Here is a 22034-nt window from a genome sequence, read left to right as displayed (position 1 = left end):
TAGATTTGAACCTTGGACAGTTCTCCTGCCTCAGCTTCTAAGTGCTGAGATTAGTTATGAGACACTGTCTTAGTTGGTTTTTTATTGCTGTGACAAAGTAACATGACCAAAAGCAACTTGAGGGTGAAAAGGATTCCTCTCAGCTTAGTTCAGAGTTCATCATGAAGTTCAGATAGGGTAGGAGTTTAGGACAGGAACCTGGAAAGCAGGAACTAAAGCAGAGACCATAAGTGAATGATGCTTACTGCCTTGTTACTTGCCCAGCCTGCTTTCTTACACCATCCAGGACCACTTACCCAGGTGTGGCATCGCCCCCAGTAAACTGGGCACTATCAAATCAATTGAAATCTTATGAAACGCCCCGCCCCTGTTGAGTTTCCTTCTTCCCTAGGTTTGTGTCAAGTTGATAAAATAAAAACAAACAAAAACAAAACCAATCAGCATAGGCAACACACCTATCTCTAGAGAAAACTATTGATGTATTGCATCTTAGTCGTAGTAGTAGAAGCGCTTTCTACTATTCAGGCACCACAGAACTGGATGAGAGGACCATATCCCTTCACTTAACAGGGTTCTTATTGCCTGTCCACCATTAATCAATAAGTATTCATGATCAGAAATTGTGTTACTTATAATTTTGGAGAGAGAATGGAAGTTCTGATCTATATAATTCATAAGCAGAATGTTTTTAACAATCTTTACCATTGTCTCATTGTGAGTAGTTGAAATATAAATGAGAGGACCATGGCAGATGCTCTCTCTTTTGTACTGTTTTTTCCTGGAGTGCCACTGCTTTGTTTTAATCACTATTTTGTTGTTGTTGTTTCTTAAAGATATGTTTACAGAGCTGGAGAGATGACTCACTGGTTAAGAGCACTGGCTACTATTTTTTTAGGATCCTATAGGAGGGAAGGTTTATCTCCATCGGCAAAGATAGTTCATCAAGTAAAGGCACTTTTTCCAAACCTGATGAACCGAGTTCAATCCCTGGAGTGGAAAGAGAGAGCCAACTGCAGGTTGTTCTCTGACCCCCACATGGGTGCTGTGGTGCACTCCCCAAAACAAATAATTTGAAAAATACATCTTCATTTTCTTTACAGTTAACCCCATTTCCAGTTATTCCTCCCATGACCTTGGAATCCTCTCTTGCTGAACTCCATAGTCTTCATGATTAGATCAGTATTCTTTTGTAGCCTTTCTCATACCTCAGGGCATATATAAATCATTTTGATGGCAAAAAAAAAAAAAAATTGATGGAAAAAAAAAAACAAACATGAAATCTCCAGGGAAATAAATCCTTTGTAACTTTAGTACAGCAACATGAAAAAGGAATATAGGTTTTATAGACAGGTCTTAGTTCTTAGTTGGTTTACCTGTGGCAAATTTCTTAACCTCTGTGGGTCTAAAATCACACTGTTTCTAATATCTCAATGGGCCCTAATGTGGATTCAACAAGGTCATTCATTCATGAGTGTTTTTGTGTGCCAGGATGCTGAGGATGCTACAGGGAACAAGATTGACTATATAACTTAATTTTAATGGAGAAAAATAGGACAAGTAAGTTGACAACATTAAACATAGTATAATATATAATAGTGCTGAGTACTATTTAAAAATGAAGCAGACTATTGAGAGCCAATTAAGATAGTCAGAGAAACTCATTGATGTGATTATATCCAAGAAGTGATTGTTGATGAATAATGTATGAAGACTATTTAACAGAGTAACTGCCACTTGGTAAGCATTTGAAATGAGATGGACATGTCCTTTCTCTGTATTCTCTTTCTACATACCAAATAATTTCTGATCATAATTCTAGGAAGATAAGTTTATTTTTTTATCTGGATTTAGAATGAGGCCCTTAATGCCACAATAATTAAAGAGTCTTATGGCTGGACAATGGTGGCACGTACACACCTTTATTAATCCGAACACTCAGGAGGCAGAGGTGGGTGGATCTCTGTGAGTTCAAAGCCAGCCTGTTCTACAAGTGAGTTCAGTACAGGCTCAAAAGCTACACAGAGAAACCCTGTCTCGAAAAACCAAAAAAAAAAAAAAAAAAAGAAAGAAAAAAAGAAAGTCTAATGAAGGACAAAAAATGCAAAGAAAGGTGGGATTCCTTAGAGTACATAAAATGTTTATGGAAGATTGTTTTTGGCCATCCATTCTCCTTTTTTCAAGTTTTACTTACAGGATTACAGGTTGGAAAAGTCTCTGATTTGTCAGAGAGCTTCGGAAAGCCTCTGAGCAGGGCCTGATTGCATCTTTGCATACTTTTGAGGGTTCTAACTTTTTGCTGTCTTGATATTATCATTGATTGATATTTATAGATCTAGAGGATTGGGATAAAGGAGGATTCTCCTGGCTTGCTTTGTAGAGTATGGTGGATTATGCATACATTTGTGAGGCTGCTCAAAATGGTAACCAAGGCCCCTCTAGTCTCTTCTCAGTGCCTGCATGCAGAAGTCAAGCAGGAGGGATCTTTGTAACAGTATTGTGACTAGGAAAACTCATCAGAGTAATGTGTATCAGCTGTCTGTCTAGAGAAATGACTTCAGCAAATACGAAGATGTGAGTCTGTTAGCTCACCTTTGTCTAAGAGAAAGAGATAACAAACTTTGTGAAGTGGGACCTTCATTTTACCCTTCACTGGAAGTGTGTAGTGGTTTTGTTTGTGAGGTAGGGTCTCTGTTGTGTTTATCTTTGTCATTGCATTTGTATTTAATATTTATTAATTGATTTATTTATGAAAAAGGGCCTCACTGGGTAACCTTGACTGACCTGGAAGCTGCTATATAGATCAGGCTGGTTTTGAACTCACACAGATCCACCTGCCTCTGCCTCTTGAGTGCTGGGATTAAGTATATACACCACCAAGCCTGACCTGGAAATGGAAATGTATTTCTAACAGTGTCATATACTTTTTGTTTTCTTTTTTGTCCAAGTCCATTGGTACTGAGGAAGAACATCACGTCCTTTTGTTATACGTGCCATTGCACTAAGATTTGGGGAGATAAGTAAGAAGCATTGTTTGCAAGTTTTGAGCTCTTCCCATAACAGTAAAAAATTAATCTGTGTAAGTGTTCAGAATGTGTTTTCATGTAAACAGCTTTCACCGCAAAACATTTACTAAGGAAAGTGTGGTTTCCTGTATAGAACTCCTTTATATAACTTGTGTCTTGGATCATGCAATCCTTGCCTGTCTTCCTGGAAACATCTATTTCAGTATCTTTTAGCTGTCCTCAATATAAATGTGGGGAAGTACAGTGTAAGAAAGAGTGTAAAGTTAGGGTTAGTGAATGTTCTTAGGAGAATTTGTATATTCAAACCAAAATACAAGATAAAGTGGAATTCAGAACCTTTGGCTTTTTTTTAGTTTTTCGAGACAGGGTTTCTCTGTGGCTTTGGAGACTGTCCTGGAACTAGCTCTTGTGGACCAGGCTGGTCTCGAACTCACAGAGATCCACCTGCCTCTGCCTCCCGAGTGCTGGGATTAAAGGCGTGCGCCACCACCGCCCGGCCTTAATTTAGTTGTTAGCAATTATATTTGTTTTATTTATTTTGTGGGGTATAAGGGGGACATGTTGCATATGTATGGAGGTCAGAGAATATTTTGCAGAAGTCAGTTCTCTCCTTTCAAAGTGTGGGTGCCAGGGACAGAACTTGGATGATCAGGCTTGGTGGCAAGTGCTCCAATTCACTGAACCGTTTTGCTGGACCTAATTTAGTTTTTAAAAATATTTACTAGTTTTGACTCCCTGAAAATTATTTATTTATATTTTATTTACATTGATGTTTTGCCTGCATGTATGTCTGTGTGAGGGTGTCAGATATCCTGGAACAGGAGTTATACACAGCTGTGAGCTGCCATGTAGGCGCTGGAAATTGAACGTGGGTCCTATGGAAGAAAAGCCAGTGCACTTAACCACTGAGCCAACTCTCCAGTCTCTGGATTTAACTTTTTTGAGACAGGGTTTCTTGTAGCACAGGCTACAAGCTTTGTTCAGTTTTTGTTTTGTTGTTGTTGTTGTTGTTGTTGTTTTCTGCCAGAATAGTCCTTCTAATGAGTGCATTAGCTCTTAAGAAAATTTTAAATTTTGACAACTGCAAGCAAGAGACAGAACGTGCAACATGCAGTATGGTCAAACTGTAGAAGAAATATAACCTGTGGCTTTAAAACTCTAGGCTCTGACAGCCAGCCTCTAGCTTTTTCTATACCTCAGGCCCTAATTATAATAATGTTTGCGTGTTTTGTTAGAATTTTTGTTTTTTGTTTTGTTTTTCGAGACAGGGTTTCTCTTTTAAACATCTTTGGCTGTCCTGGAACTCGCTCTATAGGCCAGTCTGGCCTTGAACTCATAGAGATCTGCCTGCTTTTGCCTCTCAAGTACTGGAATTAAGACATGCACCAACATACCCAGCTTATAAAAAGTACTTCTTGTAAATGTGATAAAATAAACATTAATCGTTTTGCAGTTTTATGAGAACTTCCCCGTATGTCTCCTATGATAGATAAATTTGTACTCATTTTTGCTATACATAAATGATGTCACATCTCAGTGGACTGAAATAATTTAGTTCTAATTTGTTCTAAATTGGAAAGTACTTAGTATATATTTTAACTTTGTGCTTCCTTTTCATCACATCTCTCTTTGAGCTAGTATTTTTTGCTAATTTTGAATTTTTATAAACTTAGCATTTGTAAGATGCTGGTTTTGTTAGTCTTGTCATTTTTGGAACTTTATTGCACATGTTGTGATAAACACTATGACCAAAAGCAAGTTAGGGAAGGAAGGATTGATTTCATCTTACAGCTTTCAGTCTGTCATAAAAGGGATTTGGGGCAGAACCCTGGAGGCAGGAACCAAAGCAGAACCATGAAGTAATACTGCTTATTGGCTTCTTTTATGGCTTGTTCAGCTTGCTTTTTATATAACCAAGGATCACTTACTTGTCTTCTGTCAAGTAACAAAAAACTAACTAGCACAGATGGGTATCGTGCTCTTGCAGGGGACTAAGTTCAATTCCTAGCACCTACTTAGTCACTCACAACCTTCTGTAACTCCATTTTCAGGACACCCAATGACCCCTTCTGACCTCCTCAGGTAACAAGCACACATATGGTGCACATACATAAATGCAGGTAAAACACACTCACACATTAAATAAATAAATATTTTTTGGTTGTTTTATGAGACAGGTTTCTCAATGTAGCTTTGTAGACTGGGCTGTCCTCGAACTCAGAAATCCGCCTGCATCTGGAGTGTTGGGATTAAAGGTGTGTGCCACTACCACCCAGCTCTTAATAAATTTTTAAAACAAAAATATGTATTATTCTAATTATCAAGTCTTAAGTTCACGGCTAGCCTAAGCTACATAGTGAGTTGCAACCCAATCTAAGCTACAGAAAACAAAACCCAACAACAACAAAAAATATTCTTATCCTACTGAATTGCCTTTCCTCCTTGTCCAAGATCTTTGTTTGAGTTTTTTCATGCCCTCTACTGTGTGTCTTTGTTCTTTTATCAGTACCACGCTCTGTTATTTACTGTTTCTATAGTCAGTCTAAAAGTTAAGATAGTATCAATCTTTTACTTGGTTTTCTTTAATATTGTATTAGCTACACTATTTTGCTTTTATTTTTTTATTAAGTCTGAGTTTAATGGGCTGGAGAGAGAACACAGTGCTTAAGAGCAGGTAGTGTGCTTAGGTGTGTGATGCACACACGGAATTATTCCCAGCGCTCTGTGAGCTCCAGGACAACCAGGGCTACACAGAGAAACCCTATTTTGGAGGAAAAAGAAAATCCAAAGTCTCTTTTAAATTTCAGCATCTCTCAATTGTGGGATCCTATAAAGTCAAAAATTAGTTAAATATTTTATTTCAAGAGCATAGAGCCAGGGCTTAATCACAGTCAAGTCAAAGCAACACTGAATTCTAACTATGTGAATAACTCACTGCCCACTGTATGGGATCCTCCCATGATCTGGATTGCAGCCACATCTCTGGCTCTGCTCTCTGCAGCCCACACAGATTGTCTCCTAAGTTCAGACCACCTCTATTCTACAGCTGCTTTTCTTGGTGGTCATCTCATGGTCCTGGCATCTCCAAAGTGCTAGGGTCTCTTTCTGCAACTGAACTGCTCTTTTACCAATAACCTCTCCTGTGACTTCCCTGCCACATAGTGCTAAGCCTCAGCTACTCTCTGTGATCCCTTCATGCCTGCAAAACCATTGCTCCCTGGGTGACTCATCAACTACCAAATTTGGCTGCCAGAACGAAGTACAACCTTGGCCGCCTTTAGAACACCTCTGTGTGCTAACTCTGAGGAAAAACTTCCTAGAATTCACGTCATTGATGGTCAGTTTTTCTTGTAAAATTTTTTTTAAGATTTTATTTATTATGTATACAACATTCTGCTTCCATGTATATCTGCACACCAGAAGAGGGCACCAGATCTCATAACGGATGGTTGTGAGCCACCATGTGGTTGCTGGGAATTGAACTCAGGACCTCTGGAAGAGCAGTCAGTGCTCTTAACCTCTGAGCCATCTCTCCAGTCCGGGCGATTTTTCTTAATCACTGCTAATTTCTCAGCTTCAGCGGACCAGCATCAATTGTCCCAATAAAGCAAAAGTTTTACTTGAGTGGTGCTGGTCTCTGGTATATCATGGCTGATTTTTCAATCCTAGCTGACCAGAACCACAGAGTCTTAACTCACATTACTAAATGACCCTGATGGAGTTTTAAAATGTTCCTCTGAGCTTCACAAGCCAGACCTTCTTCATTTGCGATGCTCTCAGGGGTATCTAACAAGCTCCCACAGAGCAGCTTGCCAAGTTCTGAACACTCAATGACTTTTCTAACCCTCAAAGTACTTCCACAATCCTCCAAAAAACACATGGTTGGATCTGTCACAGCAATGCCCACACTAGATAATTTTAAAGAAAAGAGATGTACTTTCTTGTTTCGTGAATATGGTGATTGGAAAGTCCAGATAGCATTGATAGCCATCTGTTGCTGGCTATCCCATCTCACAGTATAGCAGAAAGGAGTGCTGGTGAGGTGTTTCAGAGGGTTAGAGTACTTGTTGCCCAATCCTGACAACCCGAGCGTGGTCCCTGCATTCCACTACAGAACCAGCTCCCAAAAACTGACCTCTGATCTCCAGGCGCGCACTGGTGCAGGCACACATGTGCACATATGTGTAGGTGGGAGTTTCATGTCCTGTCAGCCAACTCCCAAATATCCCACAGGGACTTACTAGTAATTATAAATGCTCAACCAATAGCTTAGTCTTGTTACTAGCTAGCTCTCACGATTTAAATTAACCCATATTTCTTATCTATACTCTATCACATGCTGGTACCTTTTTTTAGCATGGCATTTTCAGTTTGCTAGCAACTCCATCCTTCATCCGCACACCACTTTTTTCCTGTCTACAAGTCACACATAACCTCTCCCATTTAGCTCTTTATTGAACCTGTGAGTGCTGCATACCTTCACAGTGTACAAAATGACTATTCCATAGCACACTCATGTACAATAGTTACGAATGTTTTTTTAATACGTTTTAAAGGCTTAAAAGCTTAAAAAATGGAAAGGGCAACAGAGATGACCAAGAAAGGGCCAAATAGGAATGGTGGCCTTATCTGCTGTCAGAAACTAATCTGTTCTTGAGACCCAAACCACTCCAGGAGACTAGCTCATCCATGAAGGTAAAGCCGCCAGGGCTTAATTCTCTTAAACTAGGTCTGGTACTGTTACATGGAGGAACCCTGTCTGGAAAAATTTTTAAAAAGTATCATTAATGTGAGGTCTCATTTTCATCCCTTTTCATTTTTTTCAGTTTATAAGACAAAATAACAGCTGGTACTAAAGCAGCAACTTTGAACAGTAAAATAGAAATCCTATGTTGTTGGTGATGAGGCTTCATGGTTGAAAGAGTTTTCTCTCTTTCTTTTTTTTGAGACGATTTCTCTTTGCCCAGACTGTCTTGGAACTTGTTTTGTAGACTAGACTGACCTTGAATTTAGAGATCTGCCTGCCTCTGCCTCGCAAGTTCTGGAATTAAAGGAGTATGGCACTACTACATGGCTATTTTATTTTCTAAAATAAAAATCATTTGGGTATGGTGACATATAGTTGTAACTCATTACTCCGGATGAACCACCATTGATACCAGTGTCAGAGTCAGTTTGAATACAAGATTAATAGACTCAAATGCTGAGAGTTACAGAATGGGACTGTGTTGTTATGTGGTGTATTAGGTTTTATTGTTATGAAGTACCATGATAAAAAAAAACAATTTTGGGGGGAAAGGGTTTATTTGGCTATATGTTATAGTCTATCATCAGGAGAAGCCAAGGCAGGAACTTGAGGGAGGAACTGAAGCATAGACCGTGAAGGGATCACTGCTTTACTGAGCCTGCTTTCTTATACCACCCAGGATCACCTGCCCAGAGCTGCCACCACCCTAGATGGTCCGGGCCCTCTCATATCAATCATTAATCAAGAAAATGCCCTACAGACTTGGTCTACAAGCAATGCCTTTGATGCAGGCATTTTCTCAATTGAAATTTCTCTTCCCGGACAACTCTAACTTGTGTAAGGTGACAAAAAACTAATTAGGACAACTTTGGATGTGCTTTCAGTTATTCTTTATTTTACTCGCCTAAACAAAGGCAAAGGTAGAATGCCTCCCGTCTAAAAACATTAGCATTTCCTCCAGGTGTATCGCAGCAAGAATACAAGTGTCTTGATTCTGTTTACTTGCAGTCTTAGGGTGGCTTATCATTTTATATCTCTGAGCCTCCTCCAGCTTCATATGTTTGCTGTGTGACATTTGCCAGGGAAAGATGAATAAACATATATTTGACAGACCAAAGTAACAGTTGCACCAAAGTCTATCTTATTAAACCAGTGAATTTATTTGTGTTATTTAACAGGAATATGGGTGAGGATTTAATTAACAGGAGTGTGGACAACTCAAAGGCAATTGCATCACCTAAAAGCCCACCTCAGAATGGGTGACCACTCACAAAAGCTGCATCCCTAGAACTTCGTGTATAACTTTCAGGCAGCTTGGCTTTTCAGGAAACTTCTTCCCAGCAATTGTTCAATGCTTCCTGGGACATGCAAATTTGGTTTGTTTCTTGAGTCTTTTTAAATATTTATTTTATGTGCACACACAAACATGCACATGCTATATATAGATAAGGAGATTGGAAGACAAGAGTCATTTCTCTTTTACCATGGCTGCCGAGAATCAAATTCAGGTTATCCGGTGTAGTGACAAATGCTTTTACATTGAGCCATCTCCTTCCTAAATTTTTTTTCCCTCTTAGTCTTAATGAACCTCTCACTAGGATCGAATGCTTGAATTCATATTACTACATAGCATCATCTTCTATGCAATTCATAGTGTACTTTATTTCTCAGGAATTGTCAATTGAAACTAAAAAGCTATAGGTTCTGGGTCTCCCATTGTTGCCCAGACTGGTCTGGACTGCCTGGTTTCAGCAGTGCTCCCTCCTGCCTCTGCCTTAGCCTTCTGACTGACTGCTCACATGCCTACACTGCTATGCTCCGCTTCCTTTGGCTTTTTGATTACAGTAGCTTTCATTTATCCAAAAAGAACACATTTGGTAGGTACCTACAGCCACAGATAAATTCTGTTTATCCTGTTTTTCTATATTTTGTTTCTACTTAATACAATTTAATGCCTTTTGGTATTTTACCTAAGTATTTTACTAAGTACTCACCTTCATAGTTTCATGGGTAAAAGATTCATTCTTATTAAAGACCTTTCCTTATTCAATTAAAAGATTTAACATTTCTGATTAAAGGTAGAACTTTATGCCTGGCAGTGGTGGCACATACCTTTTAATCCCAGCACTAGGGTAGAGGTAGGCAGAGCTCTGTGCGTTCCAGCCCAGCCAGGGCTACACAGAGAATCCCTGTCTTGAAAAAACCCAGGAAAAAAAAAATCCAGCAACAACTTTTTTTTTTAAGATTTTATTTATTTATTTATTTATTTATTTATTATGTAAACAGTCTTGTGCCTGCATGCCAGCAGAGGCCACAGATCTCATTCAAAGTGGTTGTGAGCCACCATGTGGCTGCTGGGAATTGAACTCAGGACCTCTGGAAGAACAGCCAGTGCTCTTAACCACTGAGCCATCTCTCCAGCCCCCAGCAACAACAACTTAATAGCTCTTCTTTAGTATATTCAGATTGTAAGCATTACTTCTTCAGTATTTGTATCCATTATTAACAAAATAAATACTACTGGAATGTTAATTAGCAGTGTGATACTGAGATAGGGCGTCTTTCTACACCATACTACCTGAATACAAAGGATCTCCAGAATCTAAGTGCATCTGGTAACATGCTGGTACTAAATGGTTAATGCAGTGTGTACCGTGTGAGTCTGTCTCAGATCTGATGGAGTGGGGCAATAGAAAGTTTTAACATGCTACTAAAAACTGTAATTTAAAATTGAGGAATTGTTTATCTTGAATTTGTATTTAATATTTTGGACTGGTTTACTGTAGGCAACTGAAGGTGGTAAGTGAGACCAAGGATAAGGATGGGAAGCTGCTATATTTATTTGTCTTGTTTATATTTTACCTCTGTTTTTGCCACAAATGAAAATTTAATGGAAAGACTTGCCAATCTGATAAACATGTATATTAACCTAAGTTAATGCAGTTATCTTTAAGACTACATCATTATTTTCCTTTGGGAATGACAAAAGATTTTTTTTTTTTGAAATAGGATATTTAAAATAAAAACAAAGTAATTGGTGTAAGAGGGGAGCATATGTGGCAGAAAATGTCTGTAAGACCAGTCAGTAGTTGGGGGTCAGGGGTTAAGGCCATCATAACCTACATAGCAACTTTGAGACCAGCCTGTCTAAAAAAAAAATAAGAAGAAAAAGAAGAAGTAAAGGTAAGTGAGATGACTCCGTTTGATTACCAGAACCTACATGATAGAGGGGGGAAAATAAACTTCTACAAGTCCTCTGATCTCCACATGAATGCATGGTATGACATGTCACCCTCCCCCACATAAATAATGTGTTATGAAAATTTTTAAATGCAAAAATCACACACAGTTTTAAAAAAAAGATTGAGAATGTTAATTAAGTAGGTAGACTATGTTCTTGGTGCTAGATCCTGTCTAAATAAATAATTCCTTATGTCAAGGACAATGTATTATGTTCCTGGAGCCAAATTAATCTTGAAACCTTGGTTAAGTTTGACTGTACTGAATAAGGTGTTGTGGAATATTACATTAACTATATAAAGGTTTGTTACATTTGTTTATGCTTCATTTATTTAACAAGGTAAAGATTGATGCTTTGCCTGCCTAAGGCACCTGATTGGTCTAATGAAACAGTAAATGGCCAATGGAGGGATAGGCCGGACAGGGAGGGGGCAAGAAGAGGGCAGGGAGAATAGAGAAGAAAGATAAAAAGAATGAGGGAGAAAAAGGGAGACACCTGGGGCTAGCCAACCAGGCAGCCATGAAAGTAGGACATAGAAAATGAAAGAAGGGCAACAATCCTAAAGGCAAATGTAGGTGAGGAGAAACAGGTTAAATTAAGTGATGAGAGCTATCTTGAAGATAGCCTACATTAAGGCTGAGCATTCATAATAGTAAGTCTCCCTGTCATGATTTGGTTGCTGGTTGGTGACCCAAGAGAAAGGCTGTTAGAGTAGGGCTCAGTAAAACATAAAGTTGTCATCTTGCTTTAAAAAATACAAGTAATCCAAACTTAATGGAGTACGCCTTTAATCCTAGCACTTGTGAGGCAGAGACAAGCACATCTCCATGAATTCAAGGCAGCCTGGTCTAGATAGTGAGTTGCAGGACAGCCAGGGCTATACATCAAAACCCTGTCTCAATAAATGATGGATGGATGGATGGCATGAGTAGGGGCTGAAGAGCTGGCTTAGTGATTAAAAGCATTGGCTGCTCTTCCAGAGGACTTGTATTTGATACCTGGCACCCACATGGGGGCTCATAACCATCAATAACCCCAGTTTCAGTAAATCTGACACTCTTCAGACTTCCAACGATACGGCACACACATGGTGCAAACAGATGTGCAGGCACAAAACCCATACACATGAAATAAAAATAAAAATTAAAAAATTAAAGCACAAAGCAGGGCATAATGGTACATGCTTTTAATTATAGTACTTGAGGTGAGGGCAGAAGGATCAGGAGTTCAAATCCAGCTTTACATAGTAAATTCAAGGTTAGCCTGGGTTACATGAGATGCCCCCCTCATCCAATAAAAAAGAGGGGGGGGTGCTGAGGATATGGCCGTACAAGTATGAGGACCTGGGTTTAGAGCCCATGCTCCCACAGAAAAAGTGGAGTGTCATAGGATATACCTTTAATCTGAACACTGCGAAGGTGGAAACAGGCAGGTTCTTGGATGTTCAGCCCAGCGTAATCAGTGAGCTCCAGAGAGTAACTGAGAAACCATGTCTTAAAAAATAAGATAGAGCTGGGCAGTGGTGGTGTACGCCTTTAATCCCAGCACTTGGTATGTGGGGTTAGTGTGACTCAAATTGCAATTGTCTGTCCCTCAGCCATAAATTGGACCCTGAGGTTGGGTTCCTGGCCTCGTCACTTGGATTCTCAAAGGACATCGCATACCTTGTTCAGTCAAAGACAAGTCTAAACATAGGGAATAGAGAAGACCAACCAGCTGAACTAGAGAATTGCCACAAGGCAATCCTCGGTATTTCCCTCAGAATTTCTGCTCTGTACTTCATTTCTTGCTTTTTTCCTTTTGTCCTGTTTGTTTGCTTGTTCCTTTGATTATGACAGGCTCTTACAATGTAATGTAGGCTGGCCTTGAACTCATGATCCTTCTACCTCAGCCTTCTGAATCCTGGGACTACAGGTGTGTACCACTTTTATTCTCAAAGAGATGTCATATATTTGATTGATTTGCAGTGCTGGGGATTGAACCTAGGGCCTTGCTTATGTCCGGCAAGCAATCTACCACTGAGTTGTATATGGTCTCAACTCGAATATGTCTGTTTTAAAAAGATGTTATAGGAGCTAGGCCTGTGATGCATGCATATAATCATAGCACTTACAAAAGAAAGGAGGTGAAAATAGAAGGATCAGAAGTTTAAGACCAGCCTGGGCTACTTGAGAATCAATAAATAAGTAGCTATTATTTTATTTTATTTTTTATTACTTGAATGTGCAAGTAGCAGCAACTTGATAGCAACCATTTACCTCACAGAGAAACACCTAAAGTAATTGTAGAAACTTTTGGAGAAGAGCAGTCACCTTTAGAGAGCTAGTTTGGGGGACCAGCAGTGCTTTCAAAAAGCAAGAGATAATGAGCATAGTAGCATATCCCTGTAATCCCAGTTCTCAGGAGGCTGAGGCAAGATGATCGTACGTTTTGGGCTAATGGGAGCTATATAGTTAAACTCTGTCTTTAAACTACAACAGGGGCCAGAGAGGTGGCCCAGCGGTTAAGTGTATATGCTGTTCTTGCAGAAGACCCAAGTTTAGCTCCTAGCACCCAGCATCAGGTGGCTGGCAACTGCTTATGACTGCAGTTCCAAGGAGGCTCTAGCCTCTAGCCGCCATTGCATCTTTGCACTCATACACACAGGCACAATACACAATAAAAATAAATCTTAAAAGAAGAATAACAGCAGAAGAAGTAAGTCTCTGTAAACTATATCTGGGTCCATTGCTTACGGATTTCTTTAATCTTTATCTTAGGCATCTTATCAGAAACTACCGCATTGGTGTAGCAAGTGTCATGAAGCAATTGACTATAGTTTAAAGCTAAGATAGCCTAATTTAAAAGAAAATCTGACTTTCATACTGTATGTATTACTAACTCTGTAATCTTGGATAGTCTGTTCCATTTGACTAGGTTTTACATGCAGTCTACTCAGGAGAATCAAGTGATGTTGATAGTTTGCCTTTGTAGTGTATTGTTCTGATCAACACTGCTAGTTCTCAGCCATTAGTGACCTCATTCTCATCCTGTGTTTGCAAGAAAAGTCAGCAAAGGGATTGTGATATTTCAGTGTAAGTTACAATGACAAAACTTATGTATTTTCTTCTATTTATGAACCTTTCTGTGTGTACTTTAATGTTTCATGGAAAGATCTTTTATGTTACACAGCAATCATAATCTCAGTATCAAGTATAATTGTGTCTAAACTTGTGTTGGCAGTAGTCTTGTACTTCCCAGTACCTTATGAATTCTTGAGGCTTGGTTACTAGAAAGTGGGGCATATCTAGAGTCTGAGCTCAACACAAGTCTTCACAGGCTGTCTCTTAGGAGCAACTAGTGAAAAAAACATAGATGTAGATGCTTCAGTAGCCTTCAGACTCAGAATTTGCTCTTCTTCAGTCCCATGCAGTAGAGAGTGAGTTTCTGCTTTACCATTCTCAGGCAGAAGTATGTATGCCTTTTCCAGCTTCTCATTAAAACTCTTTGAAATATACTTTGGGAACCGGGCGTATGCTTTTAGTCCTAGCAGTCAGGAGGTAGAGGCAGGCAGATCTCTTGAGTTTGAGGCCAACCTGATCTACAGAAGGACTTCCAGGGCAGCCAGGGCTGTTAAACAGAGAAACCCTGTTTCAAAAAACCAGATAGGGACCGGAGAGATGCCTCAGCGGTTAATAGCACTGACTGTTCTACCAAAGGTCCTGAGTTCAATTCCCGGCAACCAAATGGTGGCTCACAACCACCTTGAATGAGATCTGGTGCCCTTTGCTGGAGTGCAGGCAGAAGACTGTGTACATAATAAATAAATAAAATCTTAAAAAAAAAACCACATACATAGGGAGGGAAGGGGGGCTGGGAAAAAATAGAAAGCCTGTTTGAGCTGTAGGAGAAGATAAAAATAATCATTGCTTTCAAGCTGAGCCTGTTAGCACATGCCTGTAATTCCAGCCCTGGGAAAGTAGAAACCTAAGACCTGCTGGAATTGTACACAAAATGAAAACTAAGTTGGGTGTGAAATATATCCCTTTATTCCCAGCACTCAGAAGGCAGAGGTAGAATGATTTCTCTGAGTCCTGGGAGGCTGGAGCTGTAAAGTAAGACCATGTCTCCAAAGAGAAAGAAGAGAGACCACTTTTGAAACACACGAGATACTCTCAAAGTTGGCATACCTATGAGGACTCCTAGCTAGGATAGACTAGGAGTTCATTTTTGTGATTAAAAAGTTATTCATTGAAGCTACTGGAACAGTGTATTTGTCTTTTGAGAATTATAAAAAGTATCCCTTGACTTAGAAATGTCTAAATCTACTGATACTTCCAAGTGGTGAATTCAGAATATACAAATTCATAGTAGTACTTTGCCTGATGACTGTTGTTCACTGTTCAAATGGCAAACCTCTTGTTTTAGGGGTTGAATACATAGATGTGTCCTCTGAAAGCAATACTTCCCTCCAGGGGTACTGTATGCCAAGCATTCTGGGCCTGATTCTATTCAGTCATCTGTGCAACAAGAATTTATTAAGCTATATTAGCTACTTGTTTGGTGCTGATAACAAAAAGTCAGCGAGATTCTGTGTGGTCTTTTAGGAGCTGGACCAGCAATTTAACAGCTAATACAAAATGTTACTAGATACAGATTCTGGCTGGGAATAGTGAGATGAATCTAATTCCAACAGTGGAAAGGTGGCTCTCCGAGTTTGAGGCCAACCTGAGTCTAGCCAGGATTAAATAGAGAGACCTTGTCTCTGAAAGCTTAGTTTCTAAAAAGACTGAAGTACGTTGTGAAATGTTCTACTTGACAAACTAGGAAGGTGAAGTAGTTGAGTATTTAACCCCATCTAGTTTCGCCTACTGATACCTAGTCCTATTTGAGAATTTAGTGTTCTCAAAGTAATCAGCATTTATTTAAGCCCTTACTTTTTAATCCATAATAAACTTTTTACATGAACTAATTAACATAATCTTTACAGTTATCCTGTGATTTAAGAATTGTTAATCCCTGGCCAGGCTGTGATGGTGCATACATTTAATCCCAGCACTCGGGAGGCAGAGACAGGTGAATCTCTGAGTTCAAGGACAGCCAGGGCTACATAGTGTAACGATGTCTTGAAAAACTTAAAACAAAAAAAAACAAAGAATTGTTAGTTCCGCTTTACAAATGAGGAAGCTGAAAAATAGGTGCTCTTCTGGGGGTCATAGAATGTAGGCAAGATTCAAATGTAGAGAATGTGCTCCAGAGTCCACATTGTTTTAGCTTTTCTTTTCTTTTCTTTTTTGTTTGTTTGTTTGGGTTTTTGTTGTTGTTTTCTGAGACAGGATTTCTCTGTGTAGTCCTGGCTATCCTGGAACTTGCTCTATAGATAAGGCTGACTTGAAACTCTCAGATCCACTGCCTCTGCCTCCTGAGTGCTGGGATTAAAGGCCATCATCACCTGGTATTTTAGCATTTTTTTGGTTTTTGTTTTTTATATTTATTGAAAGGCCTGTGATTGCACAGGCCTTTAATCCCAGAGGCAGAGGCAGGCAGATCTCTATGAGTTCAAGGATAGCCTGGTCTTCAAAATGAGTTCGAGGACATCCAAGACTACACAGAGAAACTGTGTCTTGAAAGAGAGAGGAAGAGTGTATTAGTGGGTAGTGTGCCATGGAATACATGTAGAAGTCAGAGGACAACTTGTAGGAATGGGTCCTCTACTACCACATGGATTCTGTGGATTGAACTCAGTTTGTCAGGCATGGTGGTAGTAAGCACCTTACAAACTGAGCTATAGTGCAGCCTGATTTTGTGTTTTTGTTTGTTACTTTTGTGGAGGAAGTGGCAGGTGGGGTCTGACTGAGTAGCCTTGGCTGTCCTGGAACTTGCTGTGTAGGCAGTTCTCCTGCCCATGTTCTCCCAGATGAGATGCACTGTCTTCTAGTTTGGAAAGATATTATATTTACCAGTTTTCCTGCATGGATAGAGCTTAACAGAGATGTTGGATCCTGACTCTCCCTTCATACATAGATTACCTGTTCCTAATGCCAAGCACAAATTGGTATATAAATGAGCCAAGAGGCCCTTCTCTATAGACCTAAATGAATCCTATGCTTGCATTCACTAGCTGGTCATCCAGCCTCCCTATAAGTGGTTCCTTATCTGCAAAGTAAAAGTATTGCTTCATGGGATCATTTAGGGATTAAACAACATAATAAATTTACCAGATTCTGGCTCTACGTAAGTGCTTAGTAAATGTCAGCAATTTTTATTAGTATCATTCTTTAGCTTTTAGAGCAATACTGAAGCAGTTTGTCAGAAACTACATGCTAAGACCCGGTTAGATGGGCAGTTTTCCTTTGGTTTTACTTAATGAGACAATAATCTTATTCTGTGTATTTCTCTTGACTCTTTCGGTGTGAAAAGCAGAGAGGTAAAGCATTATTTGGCAGATGTATGGATTCAAGCAAGAAACTGAGGTCCAATTGCAAGGAAATGACTTGTATAATTCAGAGCCCTGTCTGAGGAGACACAGAGGACCCTAGAGGGCGGAGAATGAACACAGCGCAGGGGCTAGTTCCAGAGTCGCATCTTCGGTTAGTTCACTTACCAGTGTGGGTGAGGGTCCTTCTCAGTAAGCAGGGACCCTTTCCCCTTTCTGTTCTAATATATCTGCTGGCTTGTGTTTATTAAAACTCTTTTAATGTGAAGAAGAATATGTGACTTATCCAAAATAGGCAAGGAAGCTCTATAAATAGAGACTTGTTGCGACCCCTTGTCCCACCTGTTCCTGTGCCAGGTTTTGCAAAGACTTATTTGCCAATTGTTGCTCCTCAGACTTAGGGTTGGCTCACTCTGTAGGCTCCAAATCTGAATGGTGATGCCGCCGCCGCCACCGCCGCCACCACCACTACCACCACCACCACCACAGGTGTTGCTGCTACTGGTTATTCACAGTTTGCTGCTATAAGAATATAATCTGTTAAACCTTCACCTTCCTCCTTTCTTCCTGTCTTTGGTGTTGTACTACTTTCTTCTGGTGCTTTTGCCGTATAGCCAGTATTCCAAAGAAATACTATAGATAACAAAGTTACGAGCTTATTACCTCTCCGAGGAGCTGTGTTAGCCATAGAAAAGAAGGTAATTGAAAGAGAACCTGTGCCTCTGTGCTTAATAGTGTTTGGGAGCAAGGGATAGGCACTTGATGGAACTCAAGAGAGTGTTCTACGAGACCTGGAGAAGTAACTGGGCATAGCCTGCCCAAGGACAGTACCCCAGCCTGTTGGAGCCAAGGCTGAAGACAAGTTTACCTTCTCCCACCCATTTCCCTAAACTTAAGCTTGCTTTGCCACAATGTCCCGAGTCTGTGGCTTAAAACAGCCATCTCATGTATTGGTGAATATTCTTCTCATAAAATGTTTCAGCTTGGGGACTGGAAAGGCCACCTTTGTCTTCATGTCTCTGTTACTCTGAGAGTTGTAGTTAATGGCTTCTGTTTTTCTTTTTACAGGGAACTCTAATGATCCATGACAAAGAGGTCACTCTTGAGTATGTACCAAGCCCAGATTTTTGGTACTGCAAACGAGTAAGTACTAATAGCTGTTCTAGAAGTAAACATTCCAGAGGCAATGTTCTAGTTACTATCTATCCACTGTTTCCTTGTATTGCACTCAATAAAATGGTCTTTAAAAGAAAAGAAATTAACATTCCATATCTCTAGGTATGCTGCCTATGAAAACTTTAAGCCATTCTTCTTATTGGAGGTGCTATTGCAATGAGTCTGAAATGTAATTTCGGGTTTTTATTGCTAATAGTTTAAAATAAATGTTGGGCGGTGGTGGCCCACACCTTTAATCCCAGCACTTGGGGAATGGGGGGAAGGAGGCAGGTAGATCTCTCTGAGTTCAAGGCCAGCCTAGTCTACTACTCTACAGAGCAAGTTCCAGGACAGGCTCCAAAGCTACATAGAAAAACCCTGTCTTGGAGAACCAAAAAAAAAAAAAAAAAAGGGAAGGAATTTGCAATTGGCAAATTAGTTTTTTCAAAAATCTGGCACAGGAACAGGTGGGACAAGGGGTCTCAACAAGTCTCTACTTATAGAGCTTCCTTGCCTATTAATGGTGGTGTAAACCTTTAATCCCAGCAGCAGCACTTAGGAGGTAGAGACAGGTAAATCTCTGATTTTTAAGGCCACCCTGGTCTACAAAATGAGCTCCAGGCCAGACAAAGCTACACAGTGAGACCTTGTTTCAAAACTAACTACACAGGGAGAAGGAAGATGTCAGGGAGAGACTGGGGGTAGGGGGAGGAGAATATGAGAGAATAATTTAAAAATAATAATAATAACTACAACAAAAAAAATTATACACCAAGGGCTGGAGAGATGGCTCAGAGGTTAAGAGCACTGACTTCTCTTCCAGAGGTCCTGAGTTCAATTCCTAGCAACCATAAGGTGGCTCACAACCATCCATTATGAGATAGTCTCTCTCTCTCTCTCTCTCTCTCTCTCTCTCTCTCTCTCTCTCTCTCTCTCTCTCTCTCCTCTCTCTCTCTCTGTGTGTGTGTGTGTGTGTGTGTGTGTGTGTCTGTGTCCTGAGGAGATGACTTGTTGGGTAAGAGTAGTTGCTGTGAAATCAAGAAAACATAAATACATATCCCTAGTGCCCATATAAAACCCAGGTATGGCTGCTCTTCTAGTTTGCTTTTTATTGCTGTGATAAAAGACCATAACTAAAAGCAATTTAGGGAGGAAAGGGTTTATGTGGTGGTATGAAAGGAAATGGCTCCCATAGGAAGTGGCACTATTAGGAGGTGTGGCTTTGTTGGAGGAAGTGTGTCACTGTCACTGTGGAGGTGGGCTGAGAGGCATCCATCCTTTGCTCAAGCCACACCCATTTTGGGACACAATTCACTTTCTGTTGCCTGCAGATGAAGGTGTAGAACTTATGTCTCCCTGCATGCCACCCAACATGGTGCTAATGGACTAAACCTCTGAACTGCAAGCTCATCCCATTAAATGTTTATAGGAGTTGCCATGGTCATGGTGTTTCTTCACAGCAATAGAGACCATAACTGAGACAGATTTGTCATCTTAACAGTTATGGTCCTCTGTGAAGGGAAGATGGGGCAGAAATTCAAGGCAGGAACTTGGAGGCAAAAACTGAAATGGAGGCCATGGAGGAATGCTGTCTACTAGCTTTCTTCCTTTGTCTTAGTTTGTTTTGTGTTTGTTTGTAGTTTCTCTGTGTAACAGCATGCACATGCCATCAAATCTGTTTGAGGTGCTTCACATTGAACACAGGGCCTGCCTTGTGCATGCTAATAAGCAGACACACTATGCTGAATTCTTGGCCCTCCAAAGTTTTAATTACCTCTTTCCTCCCTCATGCTCCCTTCTTCTAGGGCCTACCTTGCTATTAATTTTTGTCTCTGAATTTGCCTATTCTGGACATTTCCTACAATGGAATCAGAAAATTCATAGCATTAGCTATTGCCTCATTCTTTTCTGTAGCTGAATATTAAGCAGATTTACATCATTTTATCATTCATCAAATTATGTGTATTTGTTATCTCTGCCTCTTGACTATTGTGAATAAAACAACTTGTGTATTAGTTTTTGTTTGGACACCCCTTTCTAATTCTTTGCATATGTACCCAAGAATGGAATTTCTGGGTCATAGTAGTTTATATCAACTCTTTGAGGAACTACCAAACCATTTTCTATACACTGCTGCTGTATCATATACATGCATAAAGGACTTCAAATTTTCCACAATCTTGCCAAAATTTGATAGTTATATTTTTATTTATTTATTTGATGTTTGGATTTTTCGAGATGGCGTTTCCCTGGCTTTCCTAGAACTTGCTCTATAGACCAGGCTGGCCTCAAACTCACTGCCTCCCGAGTGCTATGATTTAAAAAAACATGTACCATGACTGCACGGCAATGTTTACCATTTCTTGATGATGATCATCCTAGTTGGTATATAGCAGCATTTTATCATTTAAACATTTTTTTATTGCACTGTATGTGTATTTGGGTACCCACCTGCCATGGCATCATGGAAGATGACAAATTTTGGGAGTCAGTTCTTTCTTACTATGGCTCCAGGGGATTGAACTTAGGTTGTCAGGCTTGGCCACAGGAGTCTTTACCCATCTCACCAGCCGTTCATGTGTGTGTGTGTGTGTGTGTGTGTGTGTGTGTGTGTGTGTGTGTGTGTACACAAACATGCCATGTTGAAGGGGGGTCAGAAGACAACTTGGAGGAGATGGCTCTTGCCTTTTCTTATGGTGCCTGGGGATAAAACTCAGATCCTCAGTTTTCTCAGCAAATGCCTTTACCCAGTGAGCTATCTCTTTGTTTTGATTTGTGTTTCCCTAAGTACTAATGATTGAGTAACTTATATAACCATTTATGTAGCTTCTTAGGAGAAATACTTAGTGAGTCTTTTGCCCTTTTTAGTTGATTTATTTGGGTTTTGTTGCTAAACACAAATTTCCCAATAAGATTTATGAAGACTAACCCTGTGTGTAAGTCTAAAAGTTTTACTATCATACATCAGAGGTTGGTGAAGAGAAGGTTGGTTGGTTTGTTGGTTTTAAGACAGGGTCCTAATATGCAGCTCTGGCTCATAGAGATTGTCTGCCTTTTCTTCTGCTTCCCAAATACTGGGATTATAGTTGTACCACACCTGGCATATTGAGGTGTTTGATGTATTGAAATGTTTTGATTGTATTTGTTTTATGGTGCTAGGGATGGAGAACCCAGGACCCTACCATAAAGTTACATCTTTAGTCTCTGTTAATTTATTTTGTTTTGTGTGCAAACTGTTGTTTGGCATATGGGATTTTCAGTTCTTACCAGTCCCATTTGAAGAAACTGTTTCACCAATTTAATCATTTGACACTCTTATCAGAATTCCTTATAAATTTATTTTAGAGTCTCTAATTTTCATGTTTATCCATAATGTCAATACCATGGTTGTTGTTTGGTTGGTTTTTTATTTTGGTTTTTGGTTTTTTAAGACAGGGTTTCTTTGTGTAGTCG

The 22034-nt window shown here is 39.8% G+C and overlaps 1 protein-coding gene across 6 annotated transcripts in view; it reads left to right on the top strand.

Annotated features, from left to right (window-relative positions):
- The window catches only part of Rbm6 (RNA binding motif protein 6), an 89529-nt gene that overhangs the window by 45260 nt on the left and 22235 nt on the right, over positions 1–22034 (top strand). For 5 of the 6 annotated variants that reach the window (XM_027414496.1, XM_027414497.2, XM_027414498.2 and 2 more), the window contains one exon: positions 18495–18569. In XM_027414496.1, the coding sequence (XP_027270297.1) occupies positions 18495–18569 (75 nt within the window). Of the gene's footprint in view, positions 1–17414; positions 17581–18494; positions 18570–22034 lie in introns of those variants that run through there. The other variant, XM_035443943.1, reaches the window with a different exon arrangement.

The sequence above is a fragment of the Cricetulus griseus genome, chromosome 4, assembly GCF_003668045.3.
Source record: "Cricetulus griseus strain 17A/GY chromosome 4, alternate assembly CriGri-PICRH-1.0, whole genome shotgun sequence".
Classification (NCBI taxonomy): Eukaryota; Metazoa; Chordata; class Mammalia; order Rodentia; family Cricetidae; genus Cricetulus; species Cricetulus griseus.
The sequence above is the reverse complement of the archived record's forward strand: the minus strand, read 5'-3'. Positions and strand labels throughout refer to the sequence as shown.